The sequence below is a fragment of the Gopherus flavomarginatus genome, chromosome 16, assembly GCF_025201925.1.
Source record: "Gopherus flavomarginatus isolate rGopFla2 chromosome 16, rGopFla2.mat.asm, whole genome shotgun sequence".
Classification (NCBI taxonomy): domain Eukaryota; kingdom Metazoa; phylum Chordata; order Testudines; family Testudinidae; genus Gopherus; species Gopherus flavomarginatus.
In genome coordinates, this window is record NC_066632.1 from 23034059 (window position 1) to 23050969 (window position 16911).

Sequence of the window (16911 nt, forward strand, 5' to 3'; positions counted from 1 at the left end):
TAACATCACAGTAATGCAACTGATGTGACCAGAGATCTTGTTTCTTTGGAATTTCCCTCCCAGCAAAGTTTTACCAAAAGATCTTGGGCCTGAAGATAATCCATTCCCACTCCCCCATTGCTATGGCACTTTGTATCCAACCTCCTGTATACTACACTAAAAAAATCTCATACATTTCTGCAGTCTGGATGCTGTCATGGATTGTAGCTTGCTCTCTGCTTTGTGTGTTCCTATTGTAGTTGTTGTAGCCATGAAAGTAACCTTTTCTGTGTTGTTCTTCTAAGCCAGGACCTTCAAATGGGGCTAAAGGACTCAGGCATCTGACTCCCATTGACTTTCTATGGAAGTGTGTACATCTTTAGGATCCTTTTCAAGTCGCAGAGTTAATCTCATAACCTCCACCGAGTTTCCTTGCATTGGATACATTAATCCCAATGAGCCAAAATTCTGGTGCAGGTCCATTGAAAATGAAGGAATAACTAGGGCTGGGCAAATAATCTATTTTTCAGTTTGGGGGTCAACTCAAAAATTTGGGAAAAAATGGTTTCGTCTTGAATAAAGTTTAATTTCAATCTGAAACAAAAACATATTCAGTTTTGAGTTGCCTTTTGTTTCATTTTCATGGGGTTTTCAACATTTTTAAATGTGTTTTTTTTCCAAATTACATTTACATTAACCACCGAGCAAAACATCGTTCCAAAACAAAAAGTCGAAACATTTCATTTCAGCAATTCAATTGTTTTTTTTTCTCAGCTGAAGCTATTTGCTGAAATTGACCCAAATTCACGCATAGTTTTGATCAACCCAATTTTTCAGCGAAAAAAGGGTTCACCTGAAAATTTTCACCCAGCTTTAGGTGTAAGAAAGAGGAGAATTTGGCCCACTCTCTGGCTCAGCAAGGTAACCCCTTGTACTCCTTGCTCTGAGAGAGGTATGAAACATTGCCACTAATAAACAGGATGCATTCCTATCTTAGGAACAAATCTTGGGAGTTCCACCTCATCTCTTGGCCTTGATGCCACACAAAAGTTGTACCACTTTAACTTCACTGGTATAGTTAGTGCTATAATATGGATGCAGTTATATTATTACAAAAAACAGCTTATGCCAATGTATCTTATTCCTGTACAGGCCGAGCAATAAGCTACATTGGTAGAAGCACTCTTATGTGACTTGTCCACATTACGAGTGTACCAGCATAACTATTTTGGCAAAAACACCCCCCCCCCAACTGAAATAGTTCTCTTAGTACACAAATCCCCTGACACAGTTTTAGCCTCGGATGGCTGGCTGCAGTCATAGTCCCAGTCCCAGGATTTGGATTGTATTAACAGTCATGTCAATTTTAATAGCTTTTAAAAGCCAGAAGGGATCACTAATAACATCTAATCTGATCTTGTGTATAACACAAGGCAGCGAATTTCATGCTGCCTTCCTGCCTCCCCTACTAGAAACGCTGCTGTACAGAGTTGCAGCAACCATACCCTCATAAGTGGGGCTCTGAAGCAGCCACATAAGCTGCTGCTAGGTGAACTACAGGGAACGCAATTCTATTTCAGCCAGCATTGTCCTGGGATTTGAACCCAAACTCTCTAGCAGTCTAAGAAGGGTGGTGAAGCACTGGAATGGGTTCCCTAGGAAAGTGATGGAATCTCCTTCCTTAGAGGTTCTTAAGGTCAGGCTTGACAAAGCCCTGGCTGGGTTGATTTAGTTGGGGTTGGTCCTGCGTTGAGCAGGCGGTTGGACTAGATGACCTACTGAGGTCCCTTCCAACCCTGATATTCTATGATTCTATGATTAAACTCTCTCCCTGGGGGCCAGTCTGGCTGCATAAAACATCAGGCTTGTCAATGGGCGGTCTGTAAAGTCCACAGCATTATACTCCTGCTGTGGTATGTACTTGGCAACTTGGACTTGATGAGAGCTAATCCGGACAGTTATTCAGAGATCCAGGCTCCATGAACAGGGTGACACGTGAATGTCAAAGAAGATGCAAGTTGCTACCAGCACCCATCACGCCAGCCCCACACAAGGAAGCAAGCAGGCATAAGAAATGCCATGTTGCTGAGCCATATACATAGGGGTACAGTACAGCAGAATGGCAGGTACATTGCCAAGGTTGAGCACGCTGCGAGCATAGAAGATGCTCACACCTGGGAGACAGCTTTCTGAGCCTTATCATATAGCCGTGCAAAATCTGCTTAGGTCAGTGGCCAGGAAGATGTCAAGCACTAAATGCAAAACCTGTGTTTGGGTGGCTAGGCTCCAAAAATGCTGTTCTGATGTGTATATAAAATAACCATGTTACCAGTTTTTGCAAACAGCTCGACGCTGCATGTTGCTGGGAAACAGCATTGTGCAATTCCTATTGCTCTCTTGAGTTTTGAACCAAGCTCTTGCATGACAGCACAAGTTGGGTCATCCCCCTGCACTCTCCTCGCCATTCCCAGGGTTTGTGCCAAATCCCAGGTCTAGTTTAACCACTGGCAAAACTCCGGGTGGTTCACTCAGGGCTTGGCAGCCAAACATGCATCCATTGGAGTCAGTGGTGAAACTCACGTCAGTCTACATGGGAGTAGAGTCATGCCTTTGGCCTTTTGTAAATGGAAATGTGTGAGCTCTGTAAAGTAACTGTCGGATTCCTCACCACCTTTGCCCCTTGTGCAGTCATTTTCACATGCACTATATCAAAAAGGGAGTGCTCTGACACTGACTTTACGCTCACTTAGTGTGCACAGGTGAAACTGACTATGCAGAGTGCAAGGCACTGGATAGTTAGGCTTAAATGAATTTACTTGGGTTACTGCAGATTTTCTGTGGGGTAATTGAGATCAGAATCAAGCCCTTGTTCCAACCTCATTTTCAAACAGCCCCTCAGCTGGCGTAAATGAGTGTGTCTCCATATACATCGGTGAGGTGATGTTGATTTTCATCAGTGGGGGCTCTGACCCAACAAACGCTCGTGCTCTGGGGGAAGAGGAAATGTAATGATAGCTGTATTATAAGGAAACATCAATAACATTCAGTCATACTCAAAAGCCTTAATACTCTCTTGCCGTGACATGCTCTCTTGCAAGAAAGAAAATGCTTCATGGAGCTCAACACTCATCATTAGTTTCCTAAGTGTAAGACTTCTAGCAAAACACCAGAAGGGGTCCATCTTTATTTATAGCAGGAAAACATAATGCTTGTGAAATGTGCCATATTGACGTAGCTTTCAGAAATGCTGGTCAGCTGGAGCTCCCGTTGCTTTTGGCTAGAGCTGTGGATGCTAAGTAGTTCTGCAAATTAGACCCCACTGTTTGCAGAAGAAAGGCTCAGTGGTTAACGTGTAGCACAGGCAAAAGTCCCAGTGAACAGAAATTGGACTTTACCTGTCAGTCAGGAGTGCTGGAATAGGTCCAGAGCTGGTAGAACACAGGTAACAAGCAGTACAGGTTGTTTGGCCAGTGGATTATTATTATTTAGTATGTATTTGTATTATTGTAACACTTATAAGCCCCAGTCATGGGACAGGACCCTTCTGTGTTAGGTGCTATACAAACACTTAACAAAAAGATGCTCCCTGCCCCAAGGAACTTACAACTTAAGTATAACACAAGAGACAACAGGTGGATACAGACAGATGGGGGAGTTTAAAGAAACCTTGAGACAATACTGGCGATAGGGAGCGGTCACAACACAACAGCAACTGCTGGTAGGGATGAAATCTCAGTAAAGTGAGAACGAACTTCAAGGAAGTCATAGAGCCAGATCCAGAAGCTGCACCAATATCCACTATCTGAGGGTGACATTTTCAAGAGCACCTATGTGAATTAAGATCCACTGGTTTTCAGAGATACTTAGGCTCCTAAGCGCCTATGTCACTTAGAATAGATAGATCGATAGATATTATTAATCTTCTTCTTTATATTGTACCCTAAACACCTTTGAGAATCCGGGCCTAAGCCCCTTAATGTTGTAATATAAAACTGATTTCAGTGAGAGCTGAATGCGGCCATATAAGAGAGATGTCCCGAGCACGTGGCTTTGAAGTAAGATGTTGCAGAGCGTTCACACTCTTAATTAAACCCCTTGTAGATTCCTTTGAATTATTTTGCATTAATGAGTTCTGTGCAGGGAAAAAAAGACAAAGCGAGGGGAGACGATCATTGAGTAACAGAGATAATTTCATTCCATGAATGCTGACAAGCGAGGTCTGCGTTTTTATCCACTTCAAAGGTGTGTTTAAGGGGGTTGAAAAGGGTGAGTTGCTGCAAGGCAAAACCAAGCCCGTAAACAGTTTTAATGAATTAACTAGCTTCAACCAAGCCCAGCCCTTCAATCGTATAAAAGGAGAAGCCACAGCTTCCATCTCAGAGGGGGCTCAGTCTCGTTTCTCTCTCTCTCTCTCTGTGCTCTCATCCTGCATCACACCCTTTGGTTTCTTCCTTCTGTCAGGTCAGCATGAACAGGCAGTTCAGTTCTAAGTCTGGGAGCGGGGCTAGGGGTTTTAGTGGCCGCTCTGCAACCACCACCATCACTTACAGTGGCAACAGAGCTGGCTTCAGTTCAGCCTCTTTGTCTCGCATTGGGAGAAGAAGTGGAGGGTACAGTGGTGGTTTTGGCAGTAGGAGCCTCCATAACCTGGGCGGAAACAAAAGCACTTCCATCCGCATAGCAGGTGGAGGCTTCCGGAGTGTGGGGCTTGGATTCGGTGGTGGTGGTGGCTTTGGTGGTGATGGATTCGGTGGTGCTGGTTATGGTGGTGGTGGCAGATTTGGTGGCAGCAGTGGATTTGTCTCTAGAGGGTATGTCAGTGGAGGATATGGGATTGGTGGGGGATACGGTGGCGGAGGCTTTGGTGGCGGCAAAGCTGGTCCTGTTTGGTCTCCTGGCGGCATCCAGCAAGTCACCGTGAACCCCAACCTCCTGGCGCCCCTCAACATCGAAATTGACCCGGAGGTCCAGAAAGTGAAAGCGCAGGAAAGAGAGCAGATCAAGACCCTCAACAACAAATTTGCATCATTCATCGACAAGGTGAGACCAACAATTCAACGTCTCAGGCACAAGGAATCCAACAGCATGGGAGACTTCCATGTTCTGCAGAAGAAGAAGGAGTTAATGGTCCTTTTGGATGTTGGCCTTGAAGAACACATCTCGAGGCAGCATCCTGGTTAGGAGTTAGGTCCTTATTCCATTTTTACTTATTCCTTACTCATGCAACCTAGTACTGATGTCAAGTCAGGACTGACTGAAAAACTAAGTAAGGGCCCTAGGTTTGGGTCAGATATGAAGGCATAAAATGATATGCAGTAACTAGGAGTTATTTGCAATGTCTATGCCAAGCACATTTTTTCCAGGTGTTTATAACAGTACAAATAAAACTGAATCTCTTTCTTTCTCTCTTTCTCTTCTCCGTCTCCCCCTGTGTCCCTCATCTGTCTCCTTCTATCTCCATCATTGTATTTCATACATTTTTGCCTCCACAACACAGCGACTGGCTTTTATGAATTTGAATCTTAGCTGTAACGGACTGGATTTGACAAGATACTTAAATATGGGCATAATTGCACTATGAGGCATCAAGCATGTGAGTCAGCCCGTGGATTTCAATGGGACTTCTCACATGATTCAATTTATATGTGCTCTTAAGTATTTTGCTGAATCAGGTCCAAAGTGGCTTCAATGTACTTCCTATGTGGTTTAATAAAGTTATCTATCTATCTATCTATCTATCTATCTATCTATCTATCTATCTATCTATCTATCTATCTATTATTATTATTATTATTATTATTATATTTTATTCATTATGCAGCTATTTGGGGATAACCAACTTCCTTTTATTATTCCTTATCTCAATTTTTCCTTAAAAATGCCAGAGTGGAATATTCCACCTCTCTGCTTAGCACTCATATAGAGCCAGATCCTTAGCTGTTGTAAATCAGCAGCTATTGTAAACTGACTCCCATTACTAGAGCCAAAACTTCATCTGGTATTAATCTGTGTATCTCCATGGCCTTCAATGGAGCTAAGTTGATTCACACCAGCTGAGGAGCTGGTCCATCAATGTTCTGATGTGACAGCTTCCCCTCTCGTCTTGATTCCAAAAGAAGAACCAAGAAGGATTTCTGCTTCATTTCTCTTAGTGGGAGTAATTCTATCAACTTCAAGTCTGATTTACACTTGTATAGCTAACAGCAGAGTCTGGTCCAATGCCGTAGGGATATTGTCCAACAATTAACATCCTCTTGCCTGTTGGGTTTCAGGTTCGATTCCTGGAGCAGCAGAATAAAGTGTTGGAGACCAAATGGGACCTCTTGCAGCAGCAGGGCACCACAACCACTAAGATTCCTATCGACCCCCTTTTTGATGCATATATCAATAATCTGAGGCGGAAGCTAGATAGCCTAGTAACTGACAGAGGTCGGCTAGATGGAGAGCTGAGGAACATGCAAGATCTCGTGGAAGATTTCAGAAAGAAGTAAGTCAAAAGACCAGCCTGAGAAATGTAATGGCTTTGTTCCCTTTCCTTGGCATGGATTTCTGGTTGTGGTTCCTGCGGGAGCTATTTTCATTCCTATTACAATAACGAGAGCTTTTAAATCATGTAATTACAGGATAATCAAATCTGCTCTGCTTTCAGGACAATTCTCATGGCTATAATTAGCATAATAAGCAATGTTTGCCTTGAACCGTATGCAGATTTTATGGTATGCTCATCAACCTTGGAAAAAAATATTTTTATAGCATATGAAATCTATCTATCTATCTATCTATCTGACCAATTATATATTTATTTTATATCATATTATCTTATCTTACACTTCTAACATGCTTATCACTGTAGTATCTTTTATTACAATTTGGGTGCCTAACTCCATGTAAACTCTCTTGGAAATCTCAGTCTTAATCACCAAGATAAATGTAATCTTGGCTTGAGGATGATAAAGGGGACACACTCATGATGTAATAGCAAAACTATGATACCGATCAGAAAAACATAGCAATGCTCCAGGTCCAAACTACTGTTGTATTGAGTTAAGAGTGTAATGTGTTGAATAATATCTCTGATCCATTGCAACAAAGTCTTACACTGGAAGCTTCACAGTTAGCAGTCATCATCCAAATGAAGTTGCCAGAGATTAGAATTGTATGTAAGAACCTGGCAGCCACATGCCTTGCACCACGGCTTATGACTTTTTCCTCGTAGTTGAGAAGGTAGAATTCAAACATGTCTCTTTACCCAACAGATTTGAAGAGGAAGTCCACAGGCGCACATCTGCAGAAAATGAATTTGTGGTGCTTAAAAAGGTGGCCAATGCATCTCTCTCGCTCTCTGTTATTATTCTATAGCTATCTGAGGATATGGCAGCAGATTGTTGCAGAAGTTTAGAACTGTAGACACTGAACAAGCAAACAATGAAAAAGATAATATTGCAAAGAAAAATTCCTATGTATTATAATTTCTGTTAAAATCCAGGACAAATCCATCCTGTGTCCTGAAGTTGGTAACCACAGTTGCATTAATTTAAGTGTCTTACTTAACATTTTGGGGGGCGGGGGGGTTGTATTTTTCTTGAAAGAAATGACAAAGAAAAATTGGCCATGCTTAATATTAATGTCTTTTTAAAAATATGCATCAGTTAATAGATTTAATAAATAGATTATTGTCGTTTGTTATGGAGTCCAACAGACCAATAGGTTGCTTATAGCACCATCGACCAAGGTGCTTATAACCACTACCAATACATGTCTGTAACACACTTATAACATCTGTTAACCATTTATAAACAGAACCTTAGTGGAAAATGCAGCCAAAACATTTGAAAGGCCAAATTCAGCTCTCAGTTACATCAGCGTGAATCTGCAGTAACTGAGACCACGATCCTCAATGGTGTTTTGGTACCAAACTCAGTGGAAATATAACTCCACCCCTTTACACTGCTTTAGCGGGTCAGACTGGTGAAAAGCAGCTTTGGGTTGTGCTTTCACTGCAGTGTTAGCTCTAGGTACGACTCGAATGTTGCCCCAACCCGATTCCTGTCCACACACACAAATCTCTAGCTCCAGTTAAGCGACATAGTGCAGTGGGGCTCAGCTATAGGCTATAGCTCTGGGTTGGTTCAGTGTTGCTTCCAGGGTGGCTGCTCTCGCTTGAGCTAGTAATTCGAGCACAGTAACTCACAGGGCTGCCCGGGGAGGGGGCAAGTGGGGCAATATGCCCTAAGCCCCCATGAGAATATAGTATTCAATGGTATTGAAACTTTTTTTTATAGAAGGGGCCCCCAAAATTGCTTTGCCCCAGACCCCTGAGTCCTCTGGGTGGCCCAGGTAACTCGAGACAACTTTTGCAGAGAAGACAAACCTCTGAGTGTAAACGGGATCAGACTCAAACCCAATAGCTCTTGCCCTCGGTAGCGTTGTCCCAACATTTGGTGTGTTGTTTCAGGAAGTGGATGCTGCCTACATGAAAAAAATGGAACTTCAAGGAAAGGTGGATTCCCTCATCGATGAGATAAACTTCCTGCGAGTTTTCTATGAAGAGGTAAGGCTCCTATTCAGAGGCTCCTTTCCATAAGACCACATTGCTCTTTTCCCAGTGACAATGTTATAATTGGAAGACCTCTCACATTTTTCGCTGCTTTATGTGTGCATGATGCAACTCCTGGAATGAGAGAGGCCACTAGTGGAATACTATGTCCAGTGCTGTGTTACCTACAGGAACTAGCTCAGATGCAAGGAGGGATCAGAGACACCAACGTTATCCTGCAAATGGACAACAGCCGAGATTTGGACCTGAACAGCATCATTGCCGAGGTCAAAGCTCAGTATGAAGACATTGCTAACAGGAGCCGGGCTGAGGCTGAGGCTTGGTACCAAAGTAGGGTAAGTCATCGTGTTGTTATGGAGCATATAAGAGTAGACTGAGAATTCTCCTCATAGATCGCTGTGACCCAGTGCTTTGAATCCATAGCACTCAAAGCACTTGGCAAAAGAATGTCAGCTTCATTATCACCATTTCACAGATGGGGAAACTGAGGCAACAGAGTGGAAAAGTGACCTGCCCAATGTCAACCAGGAGATCAGTGTCAGCACTAGGCATAGAACCCAGTTCTACTGGTTAATTTAACCACAAAATGATCCGTCTTCACCGTCTTAAATAATAATAACGCCTAGCTTAGGGAACTGTACCTTTAAGAGTATAGTCTCCTGAGGGCTGCAATACCTTGGTCTAATTTCAGTTGTTGGGTTTAATGAATGTTGAGTGCGGCTGGTGGCCTGCGATATATAGGATGTAAGGCTAGATGCTTTTATGGTCCTTTCTGGTCTTAAACTCTGTGACTCTGTAAATCTGAGAGGCTCTGGCAAGACCCAGCTGGAACTGATGTATCACCAGCTAGCTCTTATCCATAGCTTTTCATCCATACATTACATAGGGCTTTATAATAGATGGGGAAACTGAGGCACAGGTAGGCCAAATGCCTTGCCCAAGGTCCCACAGCAAGGCAGTGGCAGAGATGGGAATAGAACCAAGTTCTCAGCCGCTCTCTTATGTCCTCAGTGACAATAGCTCTGTCAGTCTAGTACACTTAGGGTGACCAGACAGCAAATGTGAAAAATCAGGACGGGGGTGAGGGGTAATAGGAGCCTATATAAGAAAAAGACCCCCAAATCAGGACTGTCCCTATAAAATCGGGACATCTGGTCACCCTAAGTACACTGTAACTACATGCCAGTTTTTCCAGTGGAGGTTACCCATGGTGCTCCTCAGCATATCAAGCCATCCTAATCCCATCAGCCTCAACTTCCACAGTTGTGCTCTCATTTTCTGGGGTCAAAATAAGATTCCCTTGGAATGTCCTTACATGATCCCTGTGGATAAGTGACAGGACCCATATGGATTTTCCATCCCACTTAATTCATATATTAATGTGTCAGTCATATCACTGCTTAGTAACACCTCGACAGCAAGCAGAGGACCTCACTCTCCCTGATTGAACTAACCTCACTATCTCCAGACTGATTCTTGCCTGCATTTTTATAGCTGCCTCTGGAAATTTCCATTACATGCTTCTGACAAAGTGGGTATTCACCCACGAAAGCTTATGCTCCAATACATCTGTTAGTCTTAAAGGTGCCACAGAACTCTCTGTTGCTTTTTACAGATCCAGACTAACACAGCTACTCCTCTGATGCTTAGTAACTGTTATTAAAGTATTGTTCACTTGGGGCCTAAAAGTGTAATAGACGCATTATGACTATTTCATTCAGCCAAAATCAAACCACTTCACAAAATCAGGTCAAGTTCACCCAAATTTCGTTTTGGAAGAAAACCAAGAGGAAAAAAGTTTGAATATGGTCAGACTGAAACATTTCAATTATTTTTTGCTGGTGAAAGGACTTTTCATTTCAATTTTTAAAATGATATAATATATTACAAAAGAAACAGTTGGAAATCAAAACGAAATGTTTGGATTTTTCAAAAACAAATGTTTCAATTATCTTCAAACAATATTTTTTTGAAATTTGCCTTCATGGAGAATTACAGATTTTGAAACCTCAAATCTTTCATGAAATGGAACTTCATAAAGACAGAGGGTAAAATTTTCAAAACTTTCAATGATCACTGATAAAGTTTGTAGATGACACAAACTCGGGGAGTGGTAAATAACAAAGAGGAGAGGTCACTGATTCAGATGGTTTGGTAAACTGAGTGTAAGCAAACACGTGTTTTAATGTGGCTAAATGTAAATGTGTATGTAACGCAGACAGACCCCAGTAGTCGGCGGACGGGATCGAACTGGGGGTCTCTGGAGTTTAGTGCATGAGCTAAAAGCCATATGGTACTTAGCTAAGGCTGTAGAGGCGACTCATTAAATCGCTTTCTCTCTAAGTGGTCTCAATGCCACTAGATGGGACAGAACACCCAGTCAGAAGGTGTGTGGGTTACATACACACCTGGGAATAAAGAATGCAGGCCATACTTACAGGCTGAGGGACTCTATCCTGGGAAGCAGTGACTTTGGAAAGGATTTGGGGATTGCAGCGGATAAGCAGCTAAACATGAGCTCCCAGTGCAATGCTGTGGGCAAAAGATCTAATGTGATCCTGGGATGCATAAACAGGGGAATCATGAGTAGGAGTGAAGAGTTTATTTTAACTCTGTATTTGGCACTGGGGGACCACTGCTGGGATACGGTGTCCAGTTCTTGTGCCTGCAATTCAAGAAGGATGCTGGTAAATTGGAGAGGGTTCAGAGAAGAGCCATGAGAATGACTGAAGGATTCCATGCCTTATAGGCGCTAAATCTATTTAGTTTAACAAAGAGAAGATTACGGGGCGACCTGATCACAGTCGATAAACACCTTCACAGGGAACAAATATTTAACGATGGGCTCCTCAGTCTAGCAAAGGAAGGTATAACATGATCCAATGGCTGGAAGTTGGAGCTAGACAAATTCAGGCTAGAAATAAGGCATACATTGTTAGCAATGAGTGTAATTAACTATTGATACAATTTACCAAGGGTCGTGGTGGATTCTCCATCACTGACAATTTTAATATCAAGATTGGATGTTTTTCTGAAAGATCTGCTCTAGGAATTATTTGGAGGGAAGCTCTGTGACCTCTGCTACAGAAGAAGTCAGACTAGATGATCACAGTGGTCCCTACTGGCAGTAGACTCTATGACTCTATGATCTGAACATCTCACACACATATGTTCCTTTGATATTATGCTGACAGCTGGTTAGAAGAAACTGCAATTTTTTCCCATCTCCCCCTAGTTCCTCTTCCAATTTATTTATTTATTTTAAAGATGAAAAAAAATAGAAAAATGTCAAAATTTAGATAATTTTCAACAGCATAAAAAAATCATCCACTTGTAGAAAAACAGAGGGGAAATTGCATTCAAGTTTTTCCCAATTTGAAATTGGGAAATTGGAAATTTGAAACATGTCTTCAACTCCAGGTATGGCAATCTTTTCTAATGACCTTATGGCTTGTATCTTTCAGTATCAAGAGCTTCAGGTCACGGCCACAACACACGATGAAGACCTGAAGGTCACCAGGAATGAGATCGCTGAAGTGAGCCGGGTGATTCAGAGGCTGAAAGCTGAAATAGATAGTGTGAAAAAACAGGTGGGAAAGATCTTAATTATGGCATCAACATGATTTGTGGTGTTTATTACATCCATTTTAATGAGTTCTGTAACCTTGTGAGTGATACTTACTCTCTGCGTTGTCAACTCTTGCGACATCTGGTGTTTTTCTTAAAGCCCTGGCTCTCGACGTCTAGTTATTTCTTGAGAATCTCTACTTCCATTTATTTATTTACTTATTTTGTTTTTAACTAAGTTTCTAGCTCTCATGATTGCAGAGTAAAGCTTGGAAATGAGTCTCCATCATGTCATAAAGGTTCAAAAACCTGGACACACAAACTTTTTTTTTATTTGAAAGCCAGTCTTATGATTTTGGGGGACCTAATTCTTGATTTTTGAATGCTTGGGTTAGAAATACTGGTTTTCTGGTATGTAAGGAACTGCTAAAGTCAAAGGATTCTGTTTAAGCTTTCTGGGCCAAATCCTCGTCTGATAAAAATTGATGTAGCTAGGTATATTTGGATCCTGCCTTAGGGCAGAGACCTGGACTAGATGACCTCTTAAGGTTGCTGCCAGCCCTACATTTCTGTGTTTTTTTGACTCATTGAAATCAGTCGAGCTGCACTGATGAGGATATGGCCAATTATATTTAAGTGCAAAACTATTCTGACATTTCAAGGCATCTTGGAATATTCACAGGTATCTCAAACAGTGCTTTTTGGCATTCTGGAAGGAATGTCTTGTGGTATGGAATAAAATACACTCTCCTCCATGATCCGGATTGGTATATGTCACCATTAAAAACCAATAATAAACAGCAGAACTCCTGGAAACTGCATAATTCAGTCAGTTATATATGCAGGATCTGACCCGTACAACAGCAAGGAATGTAGGGTAAACCTTTCCAAAGCACCTAAAGGCAAAAATTTCCAAAGTGTCTGAGTAAGTTAGAACTTTAAGTCACGCTTTCAAAAGTGACTTAGGCACTTAGAGGCATTTTCAAATGAGCCCAGGTGCCTAACCCTTATTGAAATCAATGGAAGTTAGGAGTGTATGTACCTTTTTGGATCTGGGCCTACATCCCTTTTGAAAATGGAATTTAGATTCCTAAATCAGGTGCTTTTGAGAATTTTATCTATAGTGTTTTCTATCCTAAGGGTATGTCTACACTTACTGTAGATTGGTGCTGTGGCAATCAATCCACTAGGGGTCGATTTAGTGGGTCTAGTGAAGACCCACTAAATTGACCACAGATTGCTCTCCCATCGACTCCGGTTCTCCACCAGAAATAAAAAAAGTAAATAATAATTGGAGATATACCTATCTCCTGGAGCTGGAAGGGACCTTGACAGGTTATTGAGTCCAGCCCCCTGCCTTCACTAGCAGGACCAAGTATTGATTTTTGCCCCAGAGCCCTAAATGCCCCCTCAAGGATTGAATTCACAACCTTGGATTTAGCAGGCCAATGCTCAAACCACTGAGCTATGTGTATGGTAAGTGTATGGTAAATTGAAGGGAGAGTTTCTTCCGTTGACCCAGCACGATGTAGACACTGCAATAAGTTGACCTAAGCTATGTTGACTCCAGCTACATTATTCATCTAGCTGGAGTTTGCATAACTTAGGTTGACTTAACCCCGTAGTGTAGACCTGCCCAAAGAATTTCAATGGAACCACTCCCAGTAGTTAGCCTTCTGTTTGCAGGTGTTTCTCTGTCAGGACTTTGGAGATATTTCATAGAAGGCTGAGCAATCAGGAACAAAAATGGTTAAAGAGTTGGGTGCCCATGTCCTTCCTTCTATACTTTGAAGAGAGAAAGAAATCCAAGAGGCTAGAAATCCACTAACTACATAGTTTGCCCTTTGGGTGACAATGGCAGCTGGACTCTCAGGCCTGGTCTACACTAGAATTTTACATCAGTATAACTGCATCTCTCCGGGGTGTGAAAAATCCAGCCTCTTGAGAGATGTAGCTATTCTGACCTAACCACTGGTGTAGACAGCACTGGATTGATGGAAGAATTCTTTCATCAACCAAGCTACCACCTCTCCGAGAGGTGGATTAACTACAGTGAAAGGAGAACCCCTTCCGTCAGCACAGGTTGCGTCTACACTGAAGCGGAACAGCTATGCCGCTTTAGCATTTTAAGTGTAGACATACTCTTGGGTTTATTAATTCAAACCTTTCTTTGACCCAAAAGCATGCCTTGTGATTTCAATTATTACTAAAGCAACGAAAGACAGATATCCAGAAAAAAGTTGCCTCCTCTTGTGGCGTAGGTGGGTCATGCTGGATTTCTTCTGTGTACCTCCGACTACCCCTTACAGTCCACCACATTTTAGACACATCCAAATAACATATCCGTCAGTTCTCTTTCAATCACCATCAAGCACAGTATTATGGGTTTTATGCAACACCTACAATACACCTGCACAAGCTTCGGTTTGCAGGACGTTTGCTGCCCACGCTGTTTTCATCTGATTATTGCTCTTTTCCAGTTGGTTCGTTACCACTGATCATGCACACGTGACTACACTCTGATTATACAGGTTACTACATTCTTTGCTTGATATCATGGACTTTCTCCTGTTTTTCTCTGACTGCCTCTTGGCAGCAGATATTTTACATCCATGGTGGTGCAATTTTGGCACATCCTATGATCAAAACATCACCCACATAGCAACCTATAAAACATCACCTAAGCAAGCTTATATATGAAACAACTCCAAAGCCAAACAAAGGGTAGGTGAGTCAGCATAAATATCACCTCCAGACTCATTCCACAGACATAAATGAGCCTTGTCACAATTCCCAATACTAGAATCTCATGATATGTCCCTTCCAGATTGCTGGGCTGCAAATGGCCATTGCCGATGCTGAGCAACGTGGGGAGCTGGCCCTCAAAGACGCCCGGGGTAAGCTCGCTGATCTTCAGAATGCCCTTCAGACCACCAAGGATGAACTGGCTCGTTTGCTGCGTGATTACCAGGAGCTGATGAACGTCAAGCTGGCCCTGGATATTGAGATCGCCACCTATAGGAAACTGTTGGAGGGAGAAGAGTGCAGGTAGGTGCAATACACAAATAGTGTATGGTAATTATGGGGCCGGCTCCTCAGCCAGAATAAATCAGCAAAGTTTCTGTCTGTGAGGCTGAGTTGCTTCCAGATTAACTCCCCACATTCCCTGGTATCTTCCCAATGAGAGTCGTAGCAGAGAACATTGGCCCTCTGACTCTAGTTCCAATGATCATGAAAGGCCGGGGTCTTACAAAAATTTTAGGTGCATAGCCCTTGAAAATCTGCCCCTGAGATCTTTTGCAAATGTTGTCATAATTAGTGTGAATGAGAATCAGACCCCTTGTCCTTTTGGGAAGCATTTAAGCCCACTACATTTCAAAGTTTAGTAATTGTATTATAGTGATTTATGGAGTGATTTATACGAATTACTTTTCTTTCCCTGACAGGATGTCTGGAGAATATGCTGATCCTGTGAGCATCTGTAAGTATCTCAAGGATTCACCTTCATTTGTCAGAATTAGAGCTGGTCTGAAAATAAAGGAGTGTGTGTATTTGTGATATTTTGGCCAGAATAGCAAAAAACTAAATATTTCAGCCAAAACCTGAAGAAATTCAATTCAGAAATGCCACCATAATGCCCAGGGGAGTTGTAGTTTGGGTGCCTCAAACATCCATTTTCCTGTATAGGCTCGGTTCCCTGGTTGGACTACATTTCCCATGATGCACCATGGACTCCTCTCTTGGTGAACAGAGGCTGTGCGTGAGGAAGTCCTTGGCCATGGTGCATCATGGAAGCTGTAGCCCAGCTTTGGAGCTTGGTCCATAGAGGGGAATGGGGACATGAGGCACATGTCCAAATTACAACTCCTATGAGGCATTGCAGCAGCAATTCTGAATTTAAATATTTTGGTTTTCAGGCATATGGTTTTTCAAAGAAAAATGGCAATTTTCCAAGGAAAAAAATTATTTGGTCAAAACTCCAAATTTCCATCAAAAAACAGTGGCAGAAAAATTTTAACTAGATGTAACACCAGAATTTGTCTCTCTTTGGGAATCACAAGCTGCTCCCTGAATAACCAGAGGGATGTTTTTCTTGCAGCTGTGGTCAGCAGCACCACCAGCGCAGCTGGCAGCGGTGGCGGAGTTGGAAGCGGATGTGTCCTTGGTGGAGGTCGTGGAAGTGGCCTCAGTCTTGGTGGTGGTGGAGGTGGTCTCGGCCTTGGAATTGGCAGCGGGAGTGGTTTTGGAATTGGTGGCAAAAGTGGCATCAGTGTTGGTGGAAGCGGGATTGGTTTAGGAGGAAGCAGTTTTGGCTACGGAGGGGCGGTCACCTCTGGAGGAGGAAGCAGCTCTAGTATAAAATATGTCTCGACATCCTCTTCATCAAGCAAAAAGTTAATTAGATAAAATGTAAAAACTCAACTCAGGAACCTCTGAATTAACCCAGGTTTTTGCTGCTTGGTGATGGGAACTCCCACCCCACCTTTCAACATTCATGGGGAAAAATCCCCCTCATCCTGGGACAAAATTTTGCCCTCAGTTGCACTGAAGTCAATAGGTCTGAATGGGAGTAACTGAGAGAATAGAGTTGGCATCTGACCCATTGTTCACTGGGAAACTGAGATAACTATAGCAGTGTTGATATACTTTCCCTATAGCTTTGCCTCATTCAGGACTTGGCTCTGTTGTCAACTGCACCAATTTTACTCCAGTGTAGTGACTGGGGGTCTGATTCTCCTCTCCCTTATGTTTGTCCTGCACTGATGTAAATCCATCACGTCCAATTTTCCGTTGCCCTGCCATGGTGC

At 42.5% G+C, this 16911-nt stretch overlaps 1 protein-coding gene across 1 annotated transcript; it reads left to right on the forward strand.

Annotated features, from left to right (window-relative positions):
• Positions 1-4446: 4446 nt before the first annotated feature.
• LOC127035444 (keratin, type II cytoskeletal 5-like) lies at positions 4447-16510 on the forward strand. The gene is made up of 9 exons (XM_050925337.1): positions 4447-5019; positions 6252-6466; positions 7236-7296; positions 8435-8530; positions 8707-8871; positions 12001-12126; positions 14931-15151; positions 15550-15584; positions 16203-16510. Exons 1-9 carry the CDS (start codon positions 4447-4449, stop codon positions 16508-16510), a joined length of 1800 nt encoding a protein of 599 aa, XP_050781294.1.
• The last annotated feature ends 401 nt before the right edge of the window (positions 16511-16911 follow it).

Excerpts from the sequence above, each read along its gene's own strand:
- LOC127035444 (XM_050925337.1), top strand. The coding sequence starts at position 4,447 with ATGAACAGGCAGTTCAGTTCTAAGTCTGGGAGCGGGGCTAGGGGTTTT. Across the intron at positions 8,872-12,000 it reads AGGCTTGGTACCAAAGTAGG|TATCAAGAGCTTCAGGTCAC; the intron begins GTAAGTCATCGT and ends TGTATCTTTCAG. Across the intron at positions 15,585-16,202 it reads TGCTGATCCTGTGAGCATCT|CTGTGGTCAGCAGCACCACC; the intron begins GTAAGTATCTCA and ends TTTTTCTTGCAG.